At 44.6% G+C, this 11,653-nt stretch overlaps 1 protein-coding gene across 3 annotated transcripts; it reads right to left on the bottom strand.

Annotated features, from left to right (window-relative positions):
* Positions 1-1,131: 1,131 nt before the first annotated feature.
* On the bottom strand, positions 1,132-11,614 carry NHLRC3 (NHL repeat containing 3). Of its 3 annotated transcripts, XM_073229664.1 has the most exons (8): positions 11,483-11,614; positions 11,040-11,192; positions 10,576-10,723; positions 8,345-8,545; positions 6,533-6,624; positions 3,885-3,997; positions 3,451-3,544; positions 3,210-3,346 (listed from the first exon to the last, which is right to left on the bottom strand). In XM_073229664.1, exons 1-7 carry the CDS (start codon positions 11,564-11,566, stop codon positions 3,466-3,468), a joined length of 870 nt encoding a protein of 289 aa, XP_073085765.1. In that variant the 5' UTR covers positions 11,567-11,614; the 3' UTR covers positions 3,210-3,346; positions 3,451-3,465. The 3 variants fall into 3 exon arrangements, with proteins under 3 accessions (XP_073085759.1, XP_073085765.1, XP_073085772.1); XM_073229658.1 differs by lacking the exon at positions 3,451-3,544 and having other exon boundaries at positions 1,132-3,346; XM_073229671.1 differs by lacking the exons at positions 3,210-3,346; positions 3,451-3,544 and adding an exon at positions 4,213-4,412.
* Between the last annotated feature and the right edge of the window lie 39 nt (positions 11,615-11,653).

Genomic DNA, 11,653 nt, shown 5'->3' with positions numbered 1-11,653 from the left:
TATGGCTATAGTTTAAAATGAACTATTCACTCCTGGCTGTTAGTATGAATTACTAAAAAAGTTTAACCTTTTTTTAAAACTTGGGAATGTTCAGTTAAACAGTAAAAATTTCCAGCAACGCTTGGAAAATATGTAACCTATGCACCAATTTCCCCAAGATGCAAGCAAGCTGAAGAAAAAGAAAAATGAAAAGAATGGCTAACACTAACCTCAATTAAAAAAAAATTGAAGTGTAAAGAAGGCCAACGTACATGCTCGTGTGATTTCAAGAAATGTTATCTTAAGTGGGGCTCTACTGCCCTCTTCTGGATCAAGAATGTAACACAAGTATAAACGGCACCTCCCGGGATGAACTGAGAGGTAATGGGGTTGCTTGGCCGTTTGCCCAACTAGATACCAGTTACCAGTGCAGAGGGCACCCGCCATGTGCTTGGACGCATTTGTTGTTTCATACACTTTTGTTGAACGAATCAATCTGCTTTTTTCTGACTTTTTTTTTTCTTTAGGAGTAAAACAACTTTAAAGTCATAAATTTAGGACACTTTAAAAATGATTCTTATTTATTTTGGAGTCTAAGGAGCAGAACCCTGACACGCTCCTGCTTTAATGCTGGCTGTCCAATCTCTCCTGATTTAAAGACTAATGTTATAAACCAGCAAAAGGGAAACAAAGGCTGGCATTTCTCGCCTTCAGCCTAACAGCCACACGGCTTGAAGTGGGTCTTAACCTGTCACATAACCTAAGAACAAGTCACACAGGTCTTAGGGCACCATCAGACCGCACACACGTTTCCTCTGATGGACGATATTCCACTTCACAGACCCAGTGTCACAGTGGAGGCTAGGGAAGTACCTGCAGCCTTAAGTAGATGCATAAAGAGGTTCCATTTCTAAAGCAAAAATATAAAGGTAGCTGGTTATTAGTATTATTTGTACCCACCAACCGTTCAAGTCTTCTAAGTACGCGTTAGCAATATTTATGCATGTCAGCCTAAAGTCTCCATGTGAACAGAGGGGACATTCTCTTGGTTAACCTGTGATTTCATGATTGTTTAAATTCTTCACTTGAGTAAGAAGTTATAAACTGTTTTAATAACAACAAAATCAACTTTACATGGAGATACAGATAACATTGTCTTTTCTTTCCAGAATTTTAATTTGCATTTTTTAATAGAAAATACAACACATTTCATTTAACCAGTTAATCCAAAGGAAAAAAGTGAAATTCTATGATTACAGGCATTTCAATAAAACAAAAACACTTCTAGAAAAATATATGGAAACAATATTTTCAGCAGGTTTAATAAGAATATAAAACAATGTTAAATACAACATTTTTAAATGACAAGGTTAGTTTACCTAACCTGTGTTCCCTCAAATGACATCTGCATTTCTTGTTCTGGCTTAAAAACAAAACAAAACAAATAAAATACCAAATTACTCTCTTTCACCCAAATTGATTTATTATATTGGCTAAAATGCATAAAGCTCATGAATAAGGATACATTTTGGTAAAAGCAATGAATGCAAAATCAAGGCAAGCCTGATAGCTGGTATCAAGTGAACAGCATACATAGGAGGGCCTTTGCTAATAAAATGCCTTTAATGTACCAGGAGCTACAGATTTCAGAGCACATTTGTACCTGTTACACACGTAATCCTCGCAACATTCTTGAAGAAGTTAAGACAATGATGAAAACTAAGAGATTCACTGAAGATCACACAGCTTGATCGATGGCACAAACACTTATCAACGGCCTTGGGAGCTTCCCTCGGGCAGGTTTGCCTTTCTAATTGCAGGAAGACAGGATCCAAGCACCCAAACAAGGGTGAGTTCTTCGAGGGCTGGCGCACAGCCTCCAGGCGCGACGGGCATGAGGGAAGCCAGCTCAAGATGCCTCCCGCGCTACACGATTGACGGTGTGACACTAGGCCAGCGAGGGGGGCTGACCCGAGAGCAGAATGATCTGAAAGGTGGTAATGTGGCAAGTCCCACCAAAATCTAGACTAAACAAGAACAAACTGAAAACATGGTCTTAACTGGGAAGCCAGTGTTCAGACCGAAAGGGTAAAGGAGACATGTAGAAGTGAAAAGTTGGGAAATTATTCATCTTCATAGTTCAATGTTTGGCACACATTCCATATAAATAATCTAAAACTTCTCTGAGGTAGACAAATGTTAGAAGTGAACTTGATTCATGTTTAAAAAAAAGGGAGGAGGAAAGATGTGCCCCAAAGAGGCCCTATTTCCAGTGCTGCCTTGAATAAAATCATTCCCATTATTACCTATAAGGCCCCTTTCAGTAAAGTGCATGGGTTCCTGCCATCGTATTCCTACACTCCAGGCAGGAGAGTAAGTACCTGGCAGCTCAAGGCCCAAAGCCGACCTGGGCTTTTAGAGGGAAGCGAGTTCAACACCTTCTCTAACGTCTCTCCTTGGGCCGCGCTGCTTTCTCCGCCTGTTTCTCAAGCTGGAACTTGGGCGGCCTCGCCCGACTGTCTCATGATTCTGTCAGACTGAGGCTCCCCCTTCCCACGCCCCTGGGCCCTTGCACATGACCGCCATGGTGCGCTGTCTGTACACGTCCCCCACTGGACACAGCCACTGAACACACAGGCACAGACAGACCCTGCCTCTTCAACTCTGGCCCCTTGAGACCAACAGCCCATCTGACTTGCTCTCTGAAGCAGTTCATTTCATACAAGGTGAACAAATTGGAAGCTTGCGGTTCTTCATGTGAAATTACACATGAAATTCAATAAATGACCCCACGCACCTCTTTTAACCCCTGTCTCCCACCCCACCCTGGGGAGAATTAGTCTCCCAGGATACATTCCTAGGTCACAACCTCAGCCCTCCTCTCCCTGCCCTTCGAGTCACGTTTCCTCCCCTCGACGTCCTGGGTGGTCACCAACAGAACCGAGTCAGCGAGAATGACGACGAAACAGGATCCCTCACGTGCGAACACAGACCTGGTTACAGGCCAGGTGAAAACAAGGAGACAAAGCCCTGGGTCCGAGCAGCACGTTAGCCCCCAGCAACGGATCTGAGAACCCAAAGTGCCCGTTACTGGAGGTCCCCAGGAGGAGAAGCGTCATGAAGGGCGTGAAGGGACTAGCTGTTCCAAGGGACGTATTTCTGTACTTGTCTTGCTCCGATCTCTGCTACATAGACGGCTCCGGTCTCCCCACTGACGTCCAGCAGGTGAGGCAGGACTTGGTCTGCGAGCTGGATGGTGCTGATCACGGCGCAGTGGCCGATGCTTCCGACGGGGGGCGCTGCCACGAACACCAGCCTGCTGAGCCGCAGCTGGGCTACGATCAGGTACTTCCCGTCGGGAGAGAATCTAAGGGAAGGGCGCACAGAGCACATTTCTGGAAAATTAACATTGAGCGTTTACTTTTTCAGTATTTTCATCCCCTACAGTGCTGCCCATCAGGAGGCACCTACTCGCCAAAGGGTCTTTTAGGGAGAACTTGAATCTGATCCCCTTCCATTCCTGAGGGAACGACAACCCATGACGGCAGACGCAGCCAAAGGCGAGCTGAAAGTTTTAAAGATAGTATCGGAGTAGTACACAGAATGAAATGAATGGAGTTGGGCACTACAGACTCAAGATCGTTGTTTTCATTTTATATTTAAAAATTCACAGCATGTATTTCGAGGCTCAGGCTGCAGGAGAGGCCTGGGGTGCAGGCCCCCATGTCGCCCCGGGGCTGTAACTGCTTCCCCCCTGCCCAGGATTCGGTCTCTGCATACTGGTCTCTGTCCCTTTCTTCCTCCCTGAAACCACCAGTGAAGGTTTTGAACTTTCAGCTAGCTCCTCAGAGAGACTCACATGAGCCAAGTAAAACAAGCATTTTAAAATAAAAAGAAACAGTTACCTGACCGAGGAAGGCCCCTCCTCTGAGAAGCAGTCGCTCCACGCTCCTAACCACTCCCCGGTGACTTTATCAAATACTTGAATTCTTTTATTCCCTCGGTCAGCCACCCACACCTGAGAAACCAAAAAATGTTCATTGCAAAAGATCTACCTCATAATTAGAATAAAGAAAAAAGAAGGGGATAGGAGAATAAATGTTTATTTTCATTCAGTTCACAAATATTTCATTTAGTACTTAGAGGATCCCAGAGAAGAAGGTATTAAAAGCCCCATTTTCAGGCAGAAAACTAAGGTTCAGAAAGTTAAGTACCTATTTGATGAGAGCTTACAGTAAGGGGAGGGCCACTGGCGGCCTTGTGTCTTAACCCAAAGCCTATGACGCTCTGTCTGCGGTGCTGGGCGGCTGAGTCACTGAAAAGCCGGAGCGCGCGGCCAGAGGGCAGAGGGTCTGTGGACACCGCGAAGGCACGGCGGTCATTCGTTTCTCTGACAAGCGTTCACACACACAGTACTGACAACCTGTCGGCTCCTGGGCCAGGTAATGTGAAGGAAATAATAGGTAATAAATAATACTAAGAGGCAAAGAAAAGCAGCCCTGCCCCCGAGCCCAGGCTACAGGGAAGCCACGTATTCATCCACATCACAGTATCAGCGGACCTCTGCCTATTTCCTAAGATCTGTCCCAAGCGCGAAACCACTTAGGGAGGAAGCTTAGGAAGCTGTAGCAACACATGCAGAACCGTAAGAGGCAAACCCAGGGTTTGATTCAGGTTTCTTACAGGCTGTACTGAGCTAAGAAGGAAGCCATTATCACAAAACAGGAAGGCAGATGCATTCTAGAAGGCATTTCATGTGCTGCGTCTCCAGGGCAGACACAGAGAAAAGGTTCTCGACACGTGGCTCGGGTTGCAGAGAGGTGGGCAAGGATGGGCTGGAAGGCTGCGCCGACCCTGCCGACCTCCACTCCCCCCCCTTCAGGAGCTTTATTCTTGGGTTTGTGGATTTAGGGACTATTTCTTCAGGGTAACCCTGTTATATCTTTATTAACATTCCGTCGACATAGCAAGCCACATTATAATGTGAATTTTGGCAGCCACTGAATTCATCCATAATCAGAAACAAATAGAGACTCACTCTATCACTTTAGAAAGGTGGCTGATACCTAAGCAAGATCACTTACTTCTCTTGTCCTTAGCTGTGACTCTCTAGGGAGGATGGGCTTCCTTAGAGATAAGACAGGGGATCACTGTCTAGGCCAGTGACCACGGGGGAAAGGCGGTTTAGGCCCTGGGACAGACTGACTGTTAGCATTCTCTTTCCTACCAATGCATCTGATCATGAGAAATCTTGTTTAAAACATAATTCTAACTCTGGAACTAATTAACTTTTCATATCGGGCTTGGGTGATGATTAAATGAGTTAATAATGTAAACGCTCAAGAATAGCATTGGTGTTAATAAAAAAAACACCTGTATGCACAAATTAACACTCATTTTCCCTCATCCAGGAATGCCAGAGTACCCCACCAAATGATCTCCAAAGCCCCTCACAAACGGCACTCCTCCCCGAGGGGTGCAGCTCACACGCTCAGGAGGGTGAGTGAGAGACCAGAATGCCAACTCTGGGGAACCTGATTCACAGATAAAGTTCACGTGGTCGGCGACCTTCCTATATAAGATGGGAAATACTTGAAGATTCCGTGACGAAAACTCTCACTCCGGCGACACAGCAAGCCAAACTATAATCAGAAGGCTGCTTGCAAGCACGGCATCAGAAGTGAAAATGGGTTAAATTTCTAACAGCATGAAGCTGACAGAGTCTGACGCACCCACCACGCGGCAGGACATTCAGTCACTACTAAGTGTGTGTAAGATGACGGTGTGTCTGGCACTAAGATATAAGGCAAATCAGATTTAGTACACGCCCTCCCACAGCCCCCAGTCAACTAGGGGAGACGATGATATACGAGAGCACGACAGTAACTAATGAAGTACAGGCTACTTACAGGAAAAGAGGAGGAGAAACTAGTATGAAATAGCTGAGCGGGGGTCTGGTTACAGGACGGACACCAAAGAAATGTACGTATACTTAAGGCTGTGTAAGAGCAAAAGCGGTGGCAGTAGACAGGAGTGGGACACAGAAATGGGCTGAGCTGTGCTGGTGACGTTCTGTTCCCCACAGAGTGGGGCCAGCGAGAGCAAGAGTCTGCCGAGGTGGCTCTGTTTCAAGCTCCCGAGATGAATCCCCCTCATCTCCTTTCTCTTCAACATATTCTAGAATTAATTTAATTTTAGAATTAAAATACATTCAAGCACTCATAGTTTTCCAGGTAGGAGAGCAACTCTCTTTTTCCAGTTAACATTACTCATGATCCATGTCACCATTTGCTTATCCCATAGGAAATCTATTTTGCTCCTTTTTAAATATTTGGGGACCTCCCTTCATTATTGGACCCAAACATTTACAAGAGAGTATGTGGGTATACCCAGCCCCAGAGGAATCACCCAGACACACCCAGATACACACATCCAGTAACACATATTCACCTACCCAGACATGCGTGTACCAAGATTCCGACACACATGCTCAGACACATACACACGCACACCTAGATACACACTTCCAGACACAGTGGTGCCGTGTATTTACCCGGCCGGCTGAATCAACTGTAACACTGTGAGGTATGTTGAACTTCGCAGGCCCTGTCCCGTTTTCTCCACGTAGCCAGAGTATCTGGAAATCTACAAATGGTAAACGTGTGGTTAGAGCAACATGCAGATGACACTATGCGTTTGCATGTTGTATTTCACACCATACGTCATGGAAAAACTATCCAAAAAAAAACCCCCAAAAAACAAAAAAACCCTTCTCTCTTCCAGCAATTATTCTATTGACTTACGGATATCATCTGCCCTTAAATTTTCATTGCTCAGTATCACCCTTTAGGGTTCACATCAAACACTCCCACAAACTGGTTCGTCTTCCCAACTAACCCACTATCCGGTATTTACCAGTCCTCTCAGCTTGAAAATGCACATTTCGTTCTTAGAGTCTGTCTCCTGTATCGTCCCTGTACGGGGCTGCGCTGAGCCTCTCCCACTCCAAAGAGCTGTGTCCAAGCCCCAACCTCCAGTGCTTGTGAATGCAACCTTATGAGAAATAGGGTCTTTGCAGATGTAATTAAGCTCGGGATCGTAAGCTGAGACGGTCCTGGACTCTAAACCCAGTGACTAGTGTCCTTACGAGAGAACGGAGAGGGAGATTGGAGAGAGTCACACAGAAAAGGTGCTCATGTGAAGTCAGGCGGAGGCTGGAGTTACCCTGCCACAAGCCCAGGACGTCTGGACCTACGAGAAGCGGCGAGAGGCAGGGAAGGGCTCTTCCCTGGGTCTTAGAAGGAGCGTGGCCTGCCCTGCAGATTTCAGACTTCTGGATTCCAAACCGTGAGAATAAATTTTTGTTTGTAGCCACTCCAATTGTGGCAGTTGGGTACAGTAGTCGTAAGAAAAAAATACACCTAAACTCAGTCTGTCCCCAAAACTTGGTTGTTTCTTTCATAGAATTTTTTGGATTCTTGCTTTATCCCTACCTCACCTCCAACTACCATCAAACAAATTCAGTTGCTGGGTGAGCAAGTGACTACGCAGTCTCCAATGACAGAGCTACTACAAGACACCCTGATACAGAGCGCTGTGTCTTGTAAGAATACTGTTTCTATAACATAATTTCCTACTAAAAATCTTCAAAGAATCTATGGCTTCAAAATCCTTAGGAAAACTTTCAAGGACTCCCAAATCTTATTTCCTACTATTCAACAGTGCCTTCTCCACTCTTTTCCTAGAAGACCGGCTAATTCCACCTGCAGACCTCATGCGACAAAGCCCGGTGGGCACTCCTGTCAACCTATTCTCCTGCCACTGACACCAGTTTAGTTCAAGCACTATTTACTTCATGAGCTCTCGCCCTCCTTCCCCAGTCAGGAGGAGCTTCTCCTTATCTTACTTTCCTTTGGCCTTCAGCTCCGGAGGGCAGCACAGAGCTGTTCCGCCTGGGACGGACCTGGGCTTGGAAGAGGAGGACGCAGAGCAGGGGCGCAATAAAACACTGCTCACCGGTCAACCTGCAGGACACCGCCCCGCTGGGACGCCAGGTTCCTAACCGCCTCCTTCTCAACTGCATGGGAAAACCACTTATTTCTTGAGCCCACCATCAACTCTTACACGGCCTCCAGTTCATTTCAAAGGAAGCTGCCAGCTTTTGGTGAAGAATAAACAAGCACATCACCAGGATCCTTGCTACTGGCCATCCTAAACACCGTCTGGCTGTTTCCTAGAGGTACGCCTGAGGCCTTTACACACAGCATCAGGTACAGTGGTTATAATATTATGCCAGGCTTCCAAGAAATCAATCCGACTTATAAAGTAAGAGTCTTGCAATGCCATTCAAAACTAAGCCACATACCTGGGGACAATTTGATCAGTCTGTTATTCAATCCTCCATCTCCGTCCACAATGTAAATATCTCCCGTGTCCTCTACATATAATTCTGCCGGATTATCAAATTGCAGAGGATTCAAACCAGTACCTTTTTTGCCTGGGGTACCCAAGACTTGAACAAGATCACCAAAGGAATTGTATTTCTTAACAGTGTGACCGTAGGACCCTACAAAGACAGACATGCACTTTCACAAATATAACCACTGGACAAACATCCACTTATTTCAAGCAAGCTAATAGCACAAATTTGACAGAATTAAACAGTAATAGAGAGTTGACAGGCTCAGATAATTAAAAGTGGTATTTGATATATAATAAAGCTTATTCATTCATTACAGCCAAATCTGTTCACGAATTAAAATCTCAGATACTCTACAAATAAGTAAATCCTATGTTCAAATAAATAAAACCAAAAAAATTGACTCCTTGTATAGAAAGCTCACTATGTTAAATTACTTTTTTTTTCTTTTTTTTAATCTTATGGCCCTGAATAAGCATTTCTTGTAAAAGTAAATCGAGATGGAACAAGACAAGGAACACCATATACTCGAAAACTGTTATTTTAGTCATTTATCATGCGCAGATCTCAAATCTGAGTAGGTCAAGAAAAAAAGTTCTCTACGGTACAGATTTTTTTAAGACTACATTTTCTCCTCGTGGAAATAAAATCTAAAATTCAACCCATTAACTTGTCTCTCTTAAGAAGACACTGAATCTTGCCAAATCACTAGCATCTTCTCAGTTACATCAAGGTTTCTTGAGTTAAAATGATCTTACAAGCAAGTTTAAAGCAGAATATTAATAAATAGGGAGAAACCATAAGGCAGTTAACAGAAATCACCTTGAAGGCATAACGAGACCAAATCACGTGTTCAAAAAATTCTACCTTGAAAACTGTGCTATGATACTTGATTTAGAAGCCTGAGCTGAAGTCTGTAGCAATAAGCAAACATTATTAAAGAAAGCAAATGTCAAAGTTTCTAAAGAATTGGCAAAAGAGAATACCAGCAAATAACATTTTTCAAACACACGGCTGATTTGCAGCCATGTTTTTAATGAAGGGAATTTCCTCCTTCGAAAAACGGGAAGGAAGACAAAAGCTGTTTTTGGATCTGTGCATGGGAAAATAAGCGGTCATGGAAAGAATGAAGAGATCATGTGTGTTCTTGTTACTGGAAATCAGTGACTTACTGATAAAGGTTCACATGAATGTAATGTCTTAAGAAGCAAAGGCCTTTAGCATTGAGTTCTGAAAAAAAAGGATGAGAAGACTAAAATTTCATTACAATGTTACAATGAATTCAGAGTCATCTAGATTTTTTGGTTTAACCAGAATTTCACCATCCAAAATACAGCTTGCAATAAATGGGTTATCAACTGAGGCTCAGAAATCTTTTGGGTTCTAAAAAGAGATGTGGTATATGGCTCTTCCTACAAAAATTGAGAGCTCATTAACTCTGAATAGGTTTCCAAAGTAACCAGGACTGGGGACAAAGGCTGACCTTCAAGGCAGGAATGTGACTGGGCCAAGGAGAGCTAGAAATATTGGCTTTCTGATACCACTCCTTTCTGAGATGCTGAGAATATGATGCCAGGTTATCTCTGGTACCTTACTGTCTCAAGCCACAATGACATACAAACAGCTACCTCTGAAAACTTATCCGCACAGCTGTAAATTCATTCAATTATGCTGACTTTGCATTTCAGACATTGCACTAAAAATATGTGATAGAAGATTTCAATCACTGGGTGGTATTTCAGAAATGTTAAAACACTGGCAGTTTCTGCACATCATGCATTTTCGACAATGGGGCAGTTCTGGTTTCTTAGCACCATCTCTTTTGCAGGAGAACTAGAAAAAGAAAATCAGAGGCAAGGATTCCGTGCATTAGCTTTTAGAGTCTGCCACCTAATGGGTTCACAAGAGAGGTTTAGAATTATTTAATAGGAGGGGAGCAACTGATGGCTTAAAGAGGAAAAGTGCCTTGACAAGCTAAGGAGCATAATAATTACAGTCCCTTTATTTAAATGTCTTGATTTCTCCAGACATTAAGGATTTATAGAAACAAGTGATTTCATGGATCATTAAAGAAACTACAAGTTAGACAGCATTTCTGATTGTAAGAGGTACAAGCAAGAACATGGGCAAAGACGGGACTTTTATCAGGATAACTGAATAGACATTACTACACATACCACTTCCTACATCTGTGATCCAGACGGACTGTTCATGTAGTGCGCTGGCTGCAAATATACCATGAGGTGTGTCAACTGTGTGATTCCAGGCCCGCAGGAAATATCCATCCTCTGTGAACACTAATACCTTTGGGATGTTATCCCCTCGCTGAAGGTATACAAAAATAAGTGCTTAGAGAGGATCAGGATTAAGAAAGTACCTTTCTTTCGGCAGGGAGAAACAAAAATTAAAGTTAAGGTTAATCGGGAAATTTATTAACATGTTATAAACCTGCTTCAAAACCTAACACTATTAGTATCTAGCCCATTCAAAACCAAAGTATTTACTTGAAAACCATTTAAAAAACAAACTCCACAACTGGCCTATTAGAAACTGGTGTGCTCACTTAGTGCAGTAAAACAATAAGGCTGTTTGTCCCCTTTGTGTTCGTGGTGTCTGAAAGAACACCCCCCGTTTTGCTTACTTGGGCGACGTAAACCAGGCCGTTGAGGGGGTCCACTGCTACACAAAACGTTGCTCCGCTAAAGTATTCTGAATACTCAGGCCAATTCACATCCAGCCGGTAAAGAATTTCCTCAGTTCTCCAGGCAGTTTGGAAAGTAAAGCTCCTCAAGACCTTCAATAAAATCAGAAGATTACCATTTCAGTTTGCAAAAACCAAAACAGGCTTGTTTTTACACATGCCAGACCCCTGACACACAGGCGTTTGCACCGCTGGACAGAAAAAGATGGGAGAAATGAGCTGATACGTCTAAAGGCCAAGGAGACCCCGATGCAAATCTGCCCGTTCCTGCAGGACGCAGTGCGCCCGGCGAAGAACACAAAGCGGGCGGATGGCGACCCGCCACGGACGAGCCTTGGGACGGAAAGGGGCCGGGCGACCCGGGGGCAGCGCCGCGCGCTCACCGGAGAGCCGCGGAAACGCGAGTGCAGGGCCGCAAGGGCGACGAGCACGGCAGCGCCGGCCGCGCACACCCAGAGCCGCGCCATGGCTGGACAGCGGGGGCCTCCGGGGCGCAGAACGATCTCCAGCCCCCACGGCCCGGACCGCGGGAAAACCAGAAGCGGGACCGCGCC

The sequence above is a fragment of the Manis javanica genome, chromosome 1, assembly GCF_040802235.1.
Source record: "Manis javanica isolate MJ-LG chromosome 1, MJ_LKY, whole genome shotgun sequence".
Classification (NCBI taxonomy): domain Eukaryota; kingdom Metazoa; phylum Chordata; class Mammalia; order Pholidota; family Manidae; genus Manis; species Manis javanica.
This window is presented reverse-complemented; position numbering and strand designations above follow the sequence as displayed.

Excerpts from the sequence above, each read along its gene's own strand:
- NHLRC3 (XM_073229658.1), bottom strand. The coding sequence starts at position 11,566 with ATGGCGCGGCTCTGGGTGTGCGCGGCCGGCGCTGCCGTGCTCGTCGCC. Across the intron at positions 10,724-11,039 it reads GCCTGGTTTACGTCGCCCAA|CGAGGGGATAACATCCCAAA; the intron begins GTAAGCAAAACG and ends GTATACCTTCAG. Across the intron at positions 6,625-8,344 it reads ACTGATCAAATTGTCCCCAG|ATTTCCAGATACTCTGGCTA; the intron begins GTATGTGGCTTA and ends TACCATTTGTAG.